An 18,700-nucleotide genomic window follows, 5' to 3' on the forward strand; every position below is an offset into this window, starting at 1 on the left:
TGGACTCTCAACGTCGTCAGTGGAAAGTCTGAGTCACCCGTTTTGACTTCAGAACGCCGGCCAGTGCCAGCAATGACCTTCCCCTCTGAAACACCATACCTGTGGTTGACACCCGCTGAGTCGCTAACTCTGTGACTCTGCGGCTGGGTGGGACGAGAGGGAGATAATTAAAACAAACTGCGGGGAGAGGAGGGCAGTTATAAACATGTTTGTCATCGGCAGTCCGACCCAATGCGCCCAAAAGCCGACCAATTCAATTTGGCAAGCTTTCAAATGAATTTATCTTCAAGTGAATGTGAGGCACATAAAATAATCCAGTACACAAATGAACCCATGTCACTGTGAACTGGTGTAACACCCATATACGTGTCATACTACCCAATATGATATATGACAGCGGAGGCATATGATTCAACCCTGACTTCTAGTTATTTCTTCCCATTTAGAATACAACAGCAGTGACCAGAAGACAGCCTGTAGGAGACATGAGCTCTACGTCAGTTTCCGGGAGCTGGGCTGGCAGGTAAGGATCAAATTACCCCCCCCCCAGTAATTGCAGTGACACACTGGTGGACTACAGTACCCATAATGTCCCATTTGTTCAGAGTGAAGAGTTCAATACGATACAGACATGAGTCAAACATCACAGGTCAAAGAGAAGGTCATTGAAGCCAAGGTTTGCAAAAATATGGTAACTTCCCAAAATTCCATGGTTGTTCCAGAAAATCTGGAAAGAAGGAATCATCAGGAGGGAATAAACAGGAAATCCGGAATCCTCTTATCATGATTTCTGGGAAAACCTGGGAATTTGGGGAAATTTACCAGATTGTTGCAACCCTAATGAAGACATTTGGTAGGTGAAAGCAAACCAACAAGCAGGCTTTTGTACCGATTTAATAACCTTTTAAAGAAGCATTTATAGGCATTTGGTAAGAGCTTAAGTGGCCTGTGAACTCTGTCAGGTCACTGGGTGTGTTGGGTAACAGGGGCTGCGAACAGTTAATGGAGGGGAAAACATGCAGCCACCTACGTCCTGCAAAACAATCAACCCCCTGTTAAGACAGCACTGACATCTAGAGGGAAGGTGCCAACACACACACACACACACATACAGTACATAGGCCTATACACACACACACACACACACACACACACAGAGAGAGAGACTGTAGCAACCAGCCTGCTGCCTGAGTGATTCCACAGGCACTTGTACATTTCTGAACTGATCTGTCCTAAGAGACCCAGTTGAGACTGATGGTTGTGAAGGAGTGAAGTAGGACGCTACAGTCCAAAGTGCTTTAGACATTATGCGAGTATAAATGCCCTCTGACAATGCTGCGGCTGAACTGGCACTGTATATTGTACCCATTAAAACACACAGTACCTTTTTGCCACAGGATTCCATTTCCAGAGTCTTCAGAACACATTGTAGACCAGAGATTAGCCATATTAAATGTATCCCTCTTGTGATTGTATCAGGACTGGATCATTGCACCTGAGGGCTACGCGGCCAACTACTGTGACGGAGAGTGCTCCTTCCCCCTCAACGCCCATATGAATGCCACCAACCATGCCATTGTGCAGACACTGGTGAGCACTCCAAGAATTTGAGCTACTACGTTGCTAATAAAGAGCTATATCCTAATTTCATGAATCCTAATTTTCATGGAACCTGGATTTTCATGCAAATCTCCCATTGATGTAAATGTATATTTGATTTGTAAAACAAATGTTTCAAGTGCGCACTTCACGTTAGGAAAGTGACATGGATCCTTCAAGCTGTGCTTGAAGAGGAATAAGTGACCTCTGACCTCTTGTCTCCTAGGTCCACCTCATGAACCCGGAGAACGTGCCCAAGCCCTGCTGCGCCCCCACCAAGCTGCACGCCATCTCCGTGCTCTACTTTGACGACAACTCCAACGTCATCCTGAAGAAGTACAAGAACATGGTGGTGAGGGCCTGTGGCTGCCACTGACAACCGCCAAACTGCTGCGTCATCATGGTCACCCGCCCATGGGCTGCAGCGGAGACTGTGTGCACACATCATGTGTCTGCCTGTTTGTGTGTGTTGTGTACTACCCTCTCCTCTCCCATACTCAGGGCGAGGGAGGAACTGATAATGGACCAGACCAACGTGCTGCTTCCCCCCCTCTCCTCCTTTCAAAACTAAGTGGTGTTCAAGTTCTGAGACGGCTAATGGCCCATTACAGCGAAACAACTCGACGGCGTCGGGGAATTGACTCAATGTTATCTCAATGCTGACAGCCAAACTGTTACATGACGTCAGATGTAGTCAAATGATACAAAACATGTCGAAATCCTTTTATAGGACCGCAGGGGAAAAGCATTAGCCTAACTACACAATTTAATAGAGATTGTATATATATTGTCTGACTAACCAAAGCCTGATTTTTAACATGAACAATCTGCTGAAATATTCATGAAATGTATGCCACGATACATTAGTTAATGTAAAAAGACCCAGATATTTCCTACTCCTCTTTATGAATTGTACTCAGAAGTTCTTCCGCCATATTCCCCTGGCTTCCAAAAATATAATATGGGCCGAACGGAAACAACCACATACTATTTTAGTTGTGAACTCCTCAAAATATCTTCATTGGGTCAATATTTGCCAGGCTCATGCTGGGTGTTCACCAAGCTGGTTCAACAGGTAGCAGGTTGTGGCTTCACTGATGGACTGCTCTAAAGATGATGACATCCCACAAACTGTCATTTCCATGTTATTCCACTCACTGAGTTAACATATCCCCAAAAACCTGGAGAAAAAAATTTGTGGGAAAAGCTATTTGTTGGTCAAACCAGCTGATCAAATGTTTTGGACCAGCTTTCTGAAATTAGCTTGGGTTTGATGTTTTGATTTTGTTCATTTCAGAGTAATTGCTACTGTCGATTCATTTACAGATCGGAGCTCTATTCAATCCGTATTGCAGAAGTTCAGCATTACAGCGTGATTGAAATTTCAAAGGCAACGTTCTTTTGTGCCTAACCAATCAGATATCACAAAATATACCTCCAGTAAGCTGCTGTTTACATTTCTTGTGGTCATGTTTAGACTTACTTTTGTGTGTAAATACGTGTACATTTTCAGCTTATTTATTGCACCACTTAATCACATGCCATATTACAGACAAAAAACAAATGAAAAATACTATTTTTGGAAAAAGACATTTTATTACAAAATCTCATGTTACAGCTTGCCTTTTTTTTTTTACAAAATTCATGGGCAGTGTACAACCCACTCACAAAAACAAAATACTGCTTTCCTTCACTGGAGTCTGCCTAGACCATGTACTATCCATAAAGATTTTACTGACAATAAGTGGTTAGACTCTGAATGCATTTGTTTCCCTTAATTGAGCATTGAATGTAAATTGCCTCACACAGCAACTCCATGCGAACACATTCTCAGACCACTTACATTTTCAACCGCCCCTGAATAGAACACACACAAAAATCTGATCCACTAACATTATGGGTTGATAGAAGATATTATATATGGAAAGAAAAGAAAATCAACTTCGTCATCGTAATTTATGATCATTATATGGGTGGATAATATCTTTTGGGTATTTGTTTTTTTGACCTCCCAAGCAACTGAGGTAAACCGAACAACAGCCCCAAAGTAAAATGACCTTATCACTGTTGTGCTTCACTGGGTGTTTGAGTGACACCCCGGGGCCTGATATGGGGCTTAGTCAATGGAACAGAATATTCATCCGCTTTGGAAAATCTATTACATTTACAGCAGACGTTTGTTCTATGCAACGTTCTGAATGTTCCATTTTTTTTTAAGTCGTTCATGTTGGACACAATTCCTCAAACCATTTGTGAGGGATGTTTCAAACATGGATTAATGACATATGGTTTTCCTTTCATGACAAACTAGCACATTCCATGCATAAGGCATGACTTGAGTGCGCCAAACAGACGATCACAATCATTGTTCATAAAACAGTGAGAACGCCAAAACAGTCCCGAGGCGCCTGACATTGGACCGTGGGACTGAACCTCTTACAGCACTAACATGGAAAACCAAAAAATACTTTTACAATCAGACTTTTTGTAGTACAATTGCAATGTCACAGAAGACCACTCACTCAAAGGGCAGTTTGACATGAAACAGTTTCATGCAGCCTTTCCTGTCATAGCCAAAAAGTAGTTGGGGGAATTTGTCAGAAAAATATAGCCGATAAGAGATCGCAGTATGGCATAGACCAAGATCTCCAACTGGGGGTCCCTGAGAGTTAAGTTAGTTAGGCCGTCACTGGCATGGATAAAAAGTACCATCAACGTCACTAGAGGTCACGCGGCTTTGACCCCTGTGCTACAGTAACATTACATCAACGCCTCATGATTGTTCGTCAACACAATTTAATCACCAAATGAACATTAACACATTTTATATCTATAAAATTTCAGACAAACTCATTCTGCTTAATCCAACGTTTTTTGATACAACCAGCAGGCACTATTTAAGACGACTCTGCTTGAGTTGTCAAGTGTTGGGATGACTATAGCAGTATGCATTTTAAGGTTTGACCGATTTAAGTACCGCTGGCAAAGTGGTTTGCAGAGCCAGCCAATGCTCTACAGAGGAACAGTGGGACTGGGCAGCCCAAACATAATATATTCACATTTTACACAAACTATTGGATTATTATAGAATCAGACTGGCCTCGCTCATGAGACATTACAGAGGGGGTTAAAAGCAGTGTGTTGATGCTACTCCTTTCTGAAAGGAAAACGATGGGAGATGTAGAGAGATAAGAGCTGGCTGTTGTGGGAGAGAGGACTCCTCCCATTGGCCAGATATTCTGTGTTGGGGAGAGGTGAGAAGTAATGGTGGATGTTGATTGGACAATGCTACAGCTCGTCTCGGGCCTGCTTCATTAGAAAACTGTGCAGGCTCTCCAAGTCCCGCCCTCCGTGATGCTCCTCGCCTTGAGCACCAGCTCTGAACAAGAGCAGGGTGGGGTACCCACGTACCTGTAGAAGAGAAAGGAGACAAAGTCAGCACGGTAACAACCCCTAGCTAGCCCCGACCTCTTCAGTGTTTGCTGATTTGAAGGGAATGGATAGGTATAAACAATATGGTCTTTACTTCACCTAGCCCTGCAATGCCTTCACCATATCACGTCCACCTTTCCTTCAGATCGGCCAACACCGAAGTAAATAATGGTTTCTCTTACTATACGAATCGTCTAGATTGTTTAGCAGTGCTAGTCATAACATAACACTAATTTAATCAATTCTAACAGTGAGCTTTAAGAGCCAGACAGGCAGCAGCTGAAGAGACTACTGGTCCATGGCCTTGAGAGGGTGAGTCGGAAAATTCCAGAGAGCGTCCCATTAATAAAGGTTGCGATGGTTATAACATGGACTGTATTCAGGGCCATGAGGGAGTCTTGAGATCCACCATTCCTGTTAGTGGAGCACCACTGATTATCCAATCCTGTGATGAGGTGGCTGTGCAGTTTTATGGCTTTTTGAACCATAGTACACAACCCACCGTTTATACTTCCTATGGCGCTGGGTCTCACCTGCTTGTGTGTGTTTATGAACGGAATGTCAAGTTATACAATCAAGGTCTTGCTAATTATACCGCAGTGTGTAGTATACTACAGTAGTGCTCTTTCTGAGAAATATCTTAGCTACTGACAGTCAATTTACACTGAGTGTACAAAACATTTCCATGAAAGGTGAAGGTTATGACCGGGTGAAAGTTATGACCCCTTATTGATGTCACCTGTTAAATCCACTTCAAATCAGTGTACAAAAAGGGGAGACGACAGGTTAAAGAATGATTTTTAAGCCTTGAGACATGAATTGTATGTGTGCCATTTATAAAGTGATTGGGCAAGACAAAGAATGTAAGTGCCTTTGGACGGGGTATTGTAGTAGTAGTTGCCAGGCGCACCGGTTTGTGTCAAGAACTGCAACGCTGCTGGGTTTTTCCACGCTCAACAGTTTCCCGTGTGTATCAAGAATGGTCCACCACCCAAAGGACATCCAGCCAACTTGACACAACTGTAGGAAGCATTGGAGTCAACATGGGCCAGCATCCCTGTGGAACACTTGACACCTTGTAGAGTCCATGTCCCAATGAATTGAGTCTGTTCTGAGCGCAAAAGAGGGTGAAACTCAATATTAGGTGTTCCTAATGTTTTGTACACCCAGTGTAGAACACCTACTGAAAACCTGTTGCAGATCGTCCTCTCCACTGTGCAGTCCACTTTGCCAATCTTAATGGCAGTCAGGCCAGGGAACTCCTTCTTGGACAGGTCCTCCCATGCAGGGGCCAGATTCTTACAGTGGCCACACCTGGAGTTGGGGGACAAGTCAGTTATAATTACGCAGGTTATCCAGTCAGTGGACCACAGAGGTTTTCTTTCTCTGCGACTGCATCTCAATAGTTGAGTGGCACTTTCATCTAGTGTATTTTTAGTCATGTGCACTGCTGTGACAAAACTGGCATCCATGATATTTTTCCCCCCCTAGCCTAGATCAGGGCAGATAGTAGTAGAGTACTGAGATGGAACTTTAGACTGCGAGGGTGCCGCTCCATTACCTGAGGGGAAAATGCACTAGCCTCCTCAACTTCTTAGAAGTACCACTGACTCAAAGAAATGTCCAAGGTCATACGGGGGGAGATAAATAGATAGTTAAAAAGAGTGTTACTACTGTATATAAGAGCGCTTACCATGGAGCGTAGAACTTGATGAACGTCAGCCCCTTGGCCACTGTCTCGTCAAAGTTGCTCTCTGTGAGTGTAATAACGCCAGACTGCATGAACAAACAGAGATGATATCAGACGGGATCATTCCTGGTCATGTATTGGTTAATACAATCCCTTCAGAAAGTATTCACACTCCTTGACTTTTTCCACATTTTGTTGCGTTACAGCCTGAATTTAAAATTGAGATTTTGTGTCACTGGCCTACACACAATATCCCATAATGTCAAAGTGGAATGATGTGTTTACAAATTAATAAAAAATCTGAAATGTCTTGGGTCAATAAGTATTCAACCCCTTTGTTATAGCAAGTTTAAATAAGTTCAGGATTAAAAATGTGCTTAACAAGTCACATAATTCTTGCATGGACTCACTCTGTGTGCAATAATAGTGTCTAATATAATGTTTTAATGACTAACTCATCTCTGTACCCGTCAAACACAATTATCTGTAAGGTCCCTCAGTAGAGCAGTGAATTTCAAACAGATTCAACCACAAAGACCAGGGAGGTTTTCCAATGCTTCGCAAATCAGGGCACCTGTCGGTAGATTGGCAAATAAAAGTAAATAAAAAAGCTGACATGAATTATCCCTTTGAACATGCTGAAGTTATTCATTACACTGCATAGTGTATCAATACACCCAGTCACTACAAATATACAGACGTCCTTACTAACTCATGTGCCGGAGAGGAAGGAAACCACTCGGGGATTTCACCATGAGGTCAATGGTGACTTTACCATTTACAGAGTTTAAACAGTTAGAGTTTAATGGCTGTGGTAGGAGAAAACTGAGGATGCATAAAAAGCATTGTAGTTACTACCCAATACTAACCTAAATGACAGAGTGAAAAGAAGGAAGCCTGTACAAATTACAAATATTTCTGTTTGCAATGCGGCACTAAAGTAATACTGCAAAAAATGTGACAAATAAATTAATACAAAGCATTTTGGTTAGGGGCAAATCCAACAACAAAAATCACTGAGTACCACTTCATATTTTCAAGCATGGTGGTGGCTGCATCATGTTATGGGTATGCTTGTCATCGGAAAGAACTAGGGAGTATTTTAGTATAAAAAGAAAACAGAAGAGACCTAAGCACAGGCAAGATCTGGAAGAAAACTGATGCAGGTTTGCTTTCCAACAGACACTGGGAGACAAATTCATCTTTCAGTAGGACAATAACCTAAAACACAAGGCCAAATATACACTGGACTTGCTCACCAAGACGACATTGAATGTTCTTGAGTGGCCTAGTTACAGTTTTGACTTACAGAACCAGTCAAAAGTTTAGACACACCTACTCATGCCAGGGATTTTCTTTGTGACTATTTTCTACATTGTAGAATAATAGTGAAGACACAAAACTATGAAATAACACATATGGAATCATGTAGTAACCAAACAAGTATTCTATATTTGAGATTCTTCAAAGTAGCCACCCTTTGCATTGATGACAGCTTTGCACACTCTTGGCATTCTCTCACCAGCTTCATGAGGTAGTCACACGAAATGCATTTCAATTAACGGCTGTCTAGCTATAATCAGCAACCAACTTGACAGAACTTGAACAATTTTTATATTGTACAATCCAGGTTTGCAAAGCTCTTAGAGACTTACAGATCGCTGCCAAAGGTGACTCTAACATGTATTGACTCAGGGGTGTGAATACTTATCTAAATGCTTTATTTCTTTGTGCAAACAAATTCTAAAAACATGTTTTCACTTTGGTATTGTGTGTAGATGGGTTAGAGAAAAAATATATATTGAATCCATTTTTAATTTAGGCTGTAACACAACTAAATGTGGAATAAGTGAAGGGGTATAAATACTTTCTGAAGGCATTGTATGTCCACAAGACTAGTAGCCTAAGTTCCTACACCGAACATCCGTGACTAATCAAGCTCGTGTTGTACTGGAATTAGCTTTGGATCTCTCCTTAAACGACTCGTCCCATGTCTTTGTTCAAGGTTGATGTCACTGTTCACACTGAACGCTCTATCTGAGATGCCTTGGCATGGGCGGAAGGAAATAGCTAGCCTGCCCATAATTGCTAGGTCTAGTTGACCGTTGTGCAGCAGAGGCCTATGCCTGGTGTAGACTGTAATCTACAGCGTAGTCCTGACCGGGCTAGATGGTAATCTCACTGCTAAAACATCTGCCCAAGAGCTTGTTCACTCATTAAGTATCTGGAGAAGAAACTTGCTGCCCACACACGCAAACAGGGTACCCGCCCCCAAAATGAGATCTCGGCGTAACAGTGACCAGTGCTAAGAGTTTTAAAATAGCATGTGGAGTATTTAAAGTCTGGAAGGCACATGTGCTTGGCCTCACGGTACCTGAGAGAAACAGTCAAACAGTCAAACAGTCAAACACAAACACACACACACACACACACACACACACACACACACACACACACACACACACACACACACACACACACACACACACACCTCCTCTTTGGCAGGTTCGGCGCTGGGTACTGGGATCTCGTTAGCATGTGGGTGCTCGTCATCCTCCTTAGTAGCAGCCTTAACCTGGTTGTCTACAAAGTCCTTCAGAGATTCCAGGTCCCGCTTGCCTCTGTACTGGTCCGCCTGGACAGACAAACAGCAGCAATGGAAAGGGTTAACAAACTGACTCACGTTTTAATGGTGAAGCCATAGCTCCTTAAAAGCTTACATGTGTTACATGACACAAGGTCTTCTTCAGTGTGCTAGCCAACCAAACTACGTACCTTCTCGCCGTCCTTGAAGAAGAGCAGGGTGGGGTAGCCACGCACAGCGTTCTCAGAGCACACCTCGTAGTGCTGGGTACAGTCCACCTGGCCAATCACACAACACACCAGTTTAATCAGAATTCATTCAGCATATCCAGCTCATACCTAGTTTGTCATACTTTACATTTAACTCCTGTAGCTGGTAAAGATAGCTAGTTGTGCTTTTAACTTGGAAATATCAACATGCAATTCAATACAAACAGGCCACAGCCATAAATAACATTTGTTCAGTGGGTTGCATTATCTCATTGTACAAACAAAATGACTCGTCAGAAGATCCGTGTCCTGGTCTTGTTGCATAGATAAGTGACTCCGGTACACTGCTGTTGCTCAGGCAGGGTTGGAACTTGTCACCAACCTTGCCGATCTTGATGTTGTCTAAGTGCTCGAAGCTGATGGCCAGCTGCTCCCAGGTGGGGGCCATGGCCTTGCAGTGACCACACCAGGGGGCAAAGAACTTGACAAAGTGGGACCCTGTGGAGAGGAGGGAAAAAAAGGAGAAAAGGAGATTATACTTAATACTGGAAAACATAATATATACATAAATGTACACCAAGAATAGCTGCAATCTGAACAAACTGTAATTATAAAGCATTTTACAGAGGTACATATTACCTTAAGTTAGAGGGTATGAGCGTCTTAGCTTAAGGATGGGTTATGAGTTGATGGAATAACATGAGAAATTACATCAACTATAAAAATGGCCTCTGCAATGCTGCCCTGGAGACTAAAATAAACTGAGCTCACAGAGGTTAAATGCTACCGATAACACAATTGTCACAGTTCATCTTGCCAAGATTTAAAGATGAGACCCATAAACATTCCTCTTACAAATGACCTTGTCATATCCTGTCTTTTCTCCAAAACAGGAATCATTTATTTTCTTCTCAACCTAAACATAAGACTAAAAACCAGGCTTAAAGGGATACTTTGGGGATTTTGGCAATGAGGCCCTTTATCTACTTCCCAGAGTCAGATGAACTCATGGATACTATTTTTATGTCTCTGCGTGTGGTTTGAAGGAAGTAATTGCTAACTAGCTTTAGCGCAATGACCGGAAATCTATGGGTATCTGCTAGCATGCAAGCAGACACCCATAGACTTCAAGTCATTGTGCTAATGCTAGTTAGCACTGGCTCGTGAAACTACCTCCAACTTCCTTCATACTGGACACAGATGCATCCAAAATGGGGAAGTCTGACTCTGGGGGAAGAATACTGAACTCTCAAAAGTTGTGCACAAATTTGTCTACATCCCTGTTAGTGAGCATTTCTTCTTTGCCAAGATAATCGATCCACCTGACGTGGCATATCAAGAAGCTGAATAAACAGCATGATCATTACACAGATGCACCTTGTGCTGGGGACAATAAAAGATTACTCTAAAATGTGCAGTTTTGTCACACAACACAATGCCACAGATGTCTCAAGTTGAGGGAGCATGCAATTGGCATGCTGACTGCAGCAATGTCCACCAGAGCTGTTGCCTGAGAATTGAATGTTAATTTCTCTACCATAAGCCGCTTCCAATTTGGCAGTACAACTAACCGGTGTCACAACCACAGACCACGAGTAACAACGCCAGCCCAGGACCTCAACATCTGGCTTCTTCACCTGTGGGATCAACTGAAACCAGCCACCCGGACAACTAATGAAACTGAGGAGTATTTCTATTTTTGAAACTGTTGGATGTTGTGTTTATATTTTTATTCAGTATAGATAAAGGGCCTCATTGTCAAAATCCCCAAAGTATCCCTTTAAGAGCTGCAATGGGGACAATTATCATGACCATTTACTTTTGTTGTGCTTGTCCAGCAACCGGAGATAAATGTAGCGTGGATTGCATCATGGTTTCAAGGAAATGACGGACCCTAAATTATGTTAAACTTTGTAGAAACTTTACATATGCAACTTGCATAAAACGTTGGGTTGTATTCAGGTCTAAAGAGACAAGCCTGGTCCCAGGTCTGTGCGTGCCGTCTTGCCAACTCCTATGGCGCATGACAATTGCAAGTCGGCAAGACAGCAGAAACAGTTCTGGGACCAGGCTATAAAGAGACCGTTGCCACGTGTGTGGTACTGATCGATCCCAGTCCTCCCCCAAGTTACCTTTAGAGATATGGGCCTTGAAGTTGCTGGCGGTGAGGTCATAGAGGCCCTGCTTTGGCTCTGAGGCTTTGGGAGGCTCCAGCTCAGTCTCTGGCTCCTGCAGAACATCATGCCACACGTCAAATAAAGACTACCATCACATAACATTAGTCTCAAAAAGGTTTCCATTTCAATATATAATAAAAGAATATGCCATTTAGCAGATGCTTTTATCCAAAGCGGCCTAGTCATGCGTGCATATATTTTACATATGGGTGGCTCCGGGAATCGAACCTACAATACAATACTACCAACTGAGCCATACAGGATCACGTACTGTATGTTTTATTTAGATGCTCTCTAGTCTAAAGTATCCCTCCCCTCTGTGTCTCTGCACTTGGGTGACCTCTCTCCTTACCACAGGCTCCTCCTGCACAGTGTTGAGCATCCAGGTCTCCAGAGACTGCAGGTCCCTGGGGCCTTGGTACTTCATCGCCTCCTGCTCGGGCTTGAACAGCATCAACCTGCAAACAAGACAGGGATCAATGAGATCATACAACTCAATGACTAGGGCTTGGCCATACTGCTCTGCTGGATCGACATACTCAAAATACACCAAATTGGTCAATTGCTTTGTCATTACATGCATTGCAACTCATTTATGTCATGTTCATGGCTAATAAAATCTTAATACTTTTCTTCGTGACAGTTTTTTTCCCCCCAACAGAGTAATTTATAAGCATGTTAGGGTCTAAATGCATGTCAATGTTCACTGCTATCTGTCAATAAGTAATCAATCTACATTGAAGCTCACTGCTCTTTGTGGTTTATACCGTTAGAAAAATAAAGAAGTGCCTCGAAATGGTGAGGTACTCTCAACTTATCCATTAAGAAATCCAAGACGAAACTGTTCTATTGCACAATGTTTTAAAATGTTTTGCTACGGTATGCTCTAACGCAGAGGTTTTCAAACTGGGGTCCATTGTGGATACCATTTGTATGTCTCTGGGTCCAGTATGGAGGAAGTTAGAGGTAGTTTCACAAGCCAACGCTAACTAGCGTTAGCATAATGACTGGAAGTCCACAGGAACAGTTAGCATGCTAACTGTTCATCAAACTCTGGGGAAGTAGATAAATTACTTCATTGCCAAAAATCAAGCTAATTACATGGTTTTTTTCTGTAAAGAAAATTATTAGAAAGAGGAGGAAAGGAAGCGCTATTAAGGTACACAATAGTAAATGTTGGTAGACAGAAGGTGCTCTTTGGTAAACGGGGTGAATTGGTCATCAAAAAGAAAGGAGGACCAAGGCACTCTTCATATAATTAATTAAAATGCCTTTATTTGGATGGCATGTTCAATAGAAACAAAGTTGTTGTTGTTTTCTTTTACGACGCGTTTTGGCTAAAATTATTAGTTGTGACATCTGCGGTAATTTTCTGAATAGAAAAACACTTTTGGTGCCAACTGAAATGAACAATACCAGATAGAAAGCATGCAGAAAACATATTGAACTATATATATTTTTTTCAATAATACCATCTTTGAAAAATACAAATAAAAACTAGACAGTCAGGGTGAATTGAGAATGGGATTTTTTTTTATATACGGGAATTGAGGGCACGTGTCTATTGATTTTGTTACAATGTTTGAGCAGAGGTACACAGCATTAGCATTGGCAAAATGCATAGAATTGGAGAAAATGTGCTTTAAAACGGCAAAATTGTCATTTAGCTCCTTGCTAAAGTGTAGAATAGCTGGAAATCTGCTTCAAAACTGCTAAATGTTCTCTCAACTCAATGCAAACGTTTGTAGAATTGCAGAAAATTTGCTTTACAATAGCAAAATTCTCTTCACCGACTATTCCCAAACTGGGGTACGCGCAATGCCGTCAGGGGTACGCCAAATAAAAATGTGATTCACATTTTCAAACAGTCCATTTAAATTTTCCAACAGGGCTATGCATTTGGGTGATGTTTTTTTTCGCCTGAGTAGTCTCGTTTCACTACCAAAAATAAAATTAAACCATTTAGTGTTCAGCAAAATAACAACACAATGTCAAATAATTAACATCCAATTACATTAACTGTTACTCTCTCGTGGGAATGCCACCAAGGGTCCGTATGTAGCCAAACGTAGCTGCTGCTCATTCCGTTTGTACGAAAATTGATAAATGGTTAAAAAAGTAAGGCCCGCGTCCATAGAGACACATACCAGCTCTACTGATAGTACTGCTACTACCAGCAGTACTACACCTGCACCTGTTGACGACACAAGTTGTTCTGCTTCCACAAGCACATCCAATGCTAGCATCAGTAATTCTACATATGTTGCTAGCCCAGCTAGCATGGACACTGACAGTTGTGAATCTGATGCAGCCGAAGAGCTACTGCCCTTACCCAGGAAAGCACCGAACAACAGACAGGGACGTTGGACCATCGAAGAGGTGCAAATATGATGAGAACTACATTGATTTGGGGTTCACTTAGTATATTGGGAGTAGTGCCTTTCCTCAGCCACGGTGTGTTATATGTGCAAAAGAAATTGTTCTATTGCAGAAGGTTTTAAAATGTTTTGCTATGGTGTGCCTAATGCAGAGGTTTTCAAACTGGGGTCTGAGGTACTGCAGGGGGTCCATTGTGGATACCATTTGTATGTCTCTGGGTCCAGTATGGAGGAAGTTAGAGGTAGTTTCACAAGCCAACACTAACTGGCGTTAGCGTAATGACTTATATTGGGCGTAGTGCCTTTCCTCAGCCACAGTGTGTTATATGTCCAAGAAGAAACTGTTCTATTGCACAATGTTACCGAGTGGCTAGGACAGGCAAGCCCCATACTATTGTGGAGGACTTAGTTCTTCCTGCTGCCGCGGATATGGCTGGGACAATGCTGGGGGAAAAGGCCAAAAAAACTATACAGACAATGCCTTCATCAAACAACACTGTTTCACGACGCATCAGTGACAAGGCAGGAGATGTTTCGAAACAATTACTGCTTCACATACAAGCCAGTGAATTCTATGCGTTACAGCTGGATGAGTCAACAGATGTGGCGGGCCTGGCACAACTGGCGGGCCTGGCATATGTTTGTTACGTTTATGGGGGGTCAATTAAGGAAGACATCCTCTTCTGCAAACAATGACAACAGGAGAGGATATTTTTCAAGTACTGGACAGCTTTGTGACATCAAATGGACTTTGGTGGTCAAGATGTGTTTGCATCTGTACTGATGGCGCAAAAGCCATGACAGGGAGACATAGTGAAGTGGTAATGCGCATGCAAACAGTACACTGCAGCATCCACCGAGAGGCTCTTGCTGCCAAGGGAATGCCTTACAGCTTGAAAGATGTTTTGGACACTACAGTGAAAATGGTTAACTTTGTTATTAAAGCAAGGCCCCTGAACTCTCGTGTATTTATGCATTATGCAATGATATGGGCAGCGCCATGTAACGCTTTTACAACATACAGAAGTGCGCTGGTTATCAAGGGGCAAAGTATTGACACATTTTTTATTATTTTTTATTGAGAGACGAGCTTAAAGTTCTCTTTACTGACCATAATTTTCACTTGTCTGACCGCTTGCATAATGACGAGTTTCTCACACGACTGGCCTATCTGGGTGATGTTTTTTCTCGCCTGAATGATCTGAATCTAGGATTACAGGGACACTCCGCAACTATATTCAATGTGCGGGACAAAATTGAGGCTATGATTAAGAAATTGGAGCTCTTCTCTGTCTGGATTAATTAACAAGGACAACACACAAGTCTTTCCATCATTGTATGTGTAAATGAACTCAAACTTACGGACAATGTCAAATGTGATATAGCAAAGCACCTGAGTGAGCTGGGTGCGCAATTACTTTCCTGAAACAAACAACTGGATTCGTTATCCCTTCATGCCCTGCCTCCAGTCCACTTACCGATATCTGAACAAGAGAACCTCATCAAAATTGCAACAAGCGGTTCTGTGAAAATTTTATTTAATCAGAAGCCACTTTCAGATTTCTGGATTGGGCTGTGCTCAGAGTATCCTGCCTTGGCATATCGAGCTGTTAAGACACTGATGCCCTTTGCAACCACGTACCTATGTAAGAGTGGATTCTCGGCCCTCACTAGCATGAAAACTAAATACAGGCACAGATTGTGTGTGGAAAATGATTTAAGACAGATTCTCTCCAATACAACCCAACACTGCAGAGTTATGTGCATCCTTTCAAGCACGCCCTTCTCATTAACCTGTGGTGAGTTATTCACAGTTTTTGATGAACAAATAAGGTTTTATATGTAAGATGGCTAAATAAAAAGCAAAATTATTGATTATAATTATTTGTGCCCAGTTCCTATAAGAGCTCTTTGTCACTTCCGACGAGCCAGGATGTGTGTGACAAAAACTTACTCATTCTTAAGTTTAATAAATGTTTCGTATAGTGTGTGTGTGGCAGGCTTACAATGATGGCAAAAAACAACATTTCAGAGTGCGCTGACCCTGGTGCTAGAGGGGGTACGCAGCTGGAGGTTGAATGTTTGAAGGTGTACGGGACTATAAAACATTTTGGAACCACTGCTCTACACCACCAAGATACCTTTCTAGCTAATAGACTTAAGAGTTTACACTTCCTTTTCCAATGAACTGTGGGGAGGTCAAAATAATGAAACTGTCCACCAAATCTATTCATTGTCAAATATTGATTAGTTCTACTTGTCATTATCATTCACCTGATGACAAGACGTGATTATATATTTTTGCTAATGTAAAGGTTGTCACACTGCTTACTTAGCGAGTACCACCTTCTCTCCAATTCAGCACATACCTGGCGCGAACACGAGACCTCTGCCTCACAAACACACGTGACCGTCATCCCTCAAGCATCTTAGCTGATTGCGACACCTCAAAAGCTACCTTATGAGGCGACGCAAGCGGGACACTTCAGGCTGAGGATTAAGTTTCCCATTTGCTACACTAACATATGATGGGGGTGCCTGTGCAAGAAAAACACCTGCTCTAATGAATACGCCCCTGTACTTACGTGGGGTACCCCCTGATGCCATGGACGTTGGAGCAGAACTTGACGTCCTGAGTGCAGTCAACCTTTACAACGTAGGCGGGCGGCGACTCCATGCTGTTGTATTTGTCCGCCATCTCGTTCCATGGCCCTTGTAGCTTCTGGCAGTGACCACACCTGAAAAGACAATGCAGCAGAGAATTGTTGTTTTTTGGCCAGCGCTACAGATGGCTATATCAGTTTGCTAATACACGACTAGTAAAGGCCCTGTGCAGCACCCCTAGTTCCCACAGCTATGCTTGTAACTGTATATGGGGAGCTGTGACACTTCACATGAGTATCAAGGAACCATTGGGAGGAGACCAGAAATACTTTTGAGATATCTGAGAATATAAAACAGATTTTTTACTTCCATGATGACGCACTACATGTTTTTCTATAAGCCTTTATGTCAGCAAAGACACCAACATATTTTATATCCCATTTAGGTCTAACTACAGCAAGTAGATTATTCATTGGGTTTTTAAAAAAACTGACATTTTTAGGCACAGCTTTAGTGCGTGCATGTGTACGAGGTTACGTCAGTCAGTGCCTGCCACGTAAACGGTCACAGCGGGAGCGAATCCTGAAATGATCCATTCCTCCACTGTACTGTTAGATAGAAAGCTGCAGTACAGTAGAAACATTTAAGCAGCAAAATGAACACCTTGAAAAAAAAAACACTGCGCTGTGCATGTAGCGACTTTGTCAACTAAAATTGTAAAGTACGTGACAGTTGAAGTTGAAACGTGACTTCAAAAAGTTCGCTAGTTTAAATAACTATCCCAAAATTTAGCAGCCATAGTAGCATGCTACCTAATGTTAGCTAATGCTCGAGTAATAGCCAACGCATTAGCCAGACTACATTGATCTTGCATCAAATGCAAGGACGGATTAACATGTTATATACAACAGCCATATCATATGTGTAACTAAAAACAAGTTGGCTGACTAGATAGATAAATAGTTCGATCGGTAACCAGCTAGCCGTCAAAAAACTACGCGACTTATCTGCAAATTAGCTAGGTAACGTTTACTAGTAGCAGCAATCAAAGTTAGGAGCTTGCCCATCATGACAATTTGATGAGACAGCTAGCTAAATTGTTGAGGACATATGGTAACGTTATCTGAACATTGTCGATAACTTTACAAAATGCCAGCTGCTAACGTTGGCTAATCCATTCATTCAGGTTAAAACTTGAAAAACGTTTGCTTACCATGGGGCGAAGAACATGACAAAGTGAGGAGCTGTGGGGACAGCATCGTTGAACATATCCACCGTATACGTATGCTTGGCATGTTCATCTTCTTCTAAATCAGCGTTGCAAAATATATTACCAAAAAGTAATGCACAATAAATAACACACAACATAAAAGGTGTGCAATTCCGTGCTGAGGAGGCCATGATCCCGTCTGTGAATACTTGGACAGCCCCTAGCCCTACTGCTGACTTTTCGGGAATCTGGATAGAGCCAATGGATAGCGAGAAGCTCTGAACAATGGTTGCTGGCGTTTTACAGGTGGAGATGCAAAGCAGATTAGATAAGAGATCTGTGGCATCACGAAAATTGTGCACTTCAAACACTCCGGAACAAGCCCTTAACAAGTTTAAATCCAGATGCTTTCACAAGTAGAGCAGCTAGTGTAAAATATCAAAGTTTGCTAAACTTTTCAGTGTTGGTTACATTTCATTCATTTGCGTCATTCATTCAGGTCTTTCTGTCAGACAGCCTAGTTGCTAGGTATACACATTCTTTTAAAAAGTTTGAGTAAGGACAGATATTGTCATGTTGAATAATCAAGTCTGTGCATTGCATCATCATCCTTTACCATGAGCTACAGTGCCTTCAGAAAGTATTCATTTATTCCACATTTTGTTGTGTTACAGCCTGAATTCAAAATAGATTAAATATAGTTTTTTTCTCTCACCCATCTACAGACAATACCCCATAATGACAAAGTGAAAATATGTTTTGAGAAATCTTAGGAAATGTATTGAAAATGATAGACAGAAATATCTAATTTACATAA

General features: G+C 42.1%; 2 protein-coding genes across 2 annotated transcripts in view; one reads left to right on the top strand and one right to left on the bottom strand.

The window, feature by feature from the left end:
• Positions 1 to 3,343, top strand: part of bmp6 (bone morphogenetic protein 6) — a 35,876-nt gene extending 32,533 nt beyond the window's left edge. The window contains exons 5-7 of the mRNA XM_014181053.2: positions 447 to 523; positions 1,480 to 1,590; positions 1,826 to 3,343. Of these exons, the coding sequence (XP_014036528.1) occupies positions 447 to 523; positions 1,480 to 1,590; positions 1,826 to 1,975 (338 nt within the window). The 3' untranslated portion in view covers positions 1,976 to 3,343. The remainder of the gene's footprint in view (positions 1 to 446; positions 524 to 1,479; positions 1,591 to 1,825) is intronic.
• Positions 3,174 to 18,189, bottom strand: txndc5 (thioredoxin domain containing 5). Its single transcript, XM_014181054.2, has 10 exons — positions 17,887 to 18,189; positions 16,655 to 16,807; positions 12,044 to 12,149; positions 11,647 to 11,743; positions 9,897 to 10,012; positions 9,497 to 9,583; positions 9,213 to 9,356; positions 6,725 to 6,807; positions 6,216 to 6,345; positions 3,174 to 5,010 (listed from the first exon to the last, which is right to left on the bottom strand). Exons 1-10 carry the CDS (start codon positions 18,072 to 18,074, stop codon positions 4,888 to 4,890), a joined length of 1,227 nt encoding a protein of 408 aa, XP_014036529.1. The 5' UTR covers positions 18,075 to 18,189; the 3' UTR covers positions 3,174 to 4,887.
• Positions 18,190 to 18,700: the final 511 nt, after the last annotated feature.

This window comes from Salmo salar, chromosome ssa29, assembly GCF_905237065.1.
Source record: "Salmo salar chromosome ssa29, Ssal_v3.1, whole genome shotgun sequence".
In the NCBI taxonomy this organism is placed as follows: domain Eukaryota; kingdom Metazoa; phylum Chordata; class Actinopteri; order Salmoniformes; family Salmonidae; genus Salmo; species Salmo salar.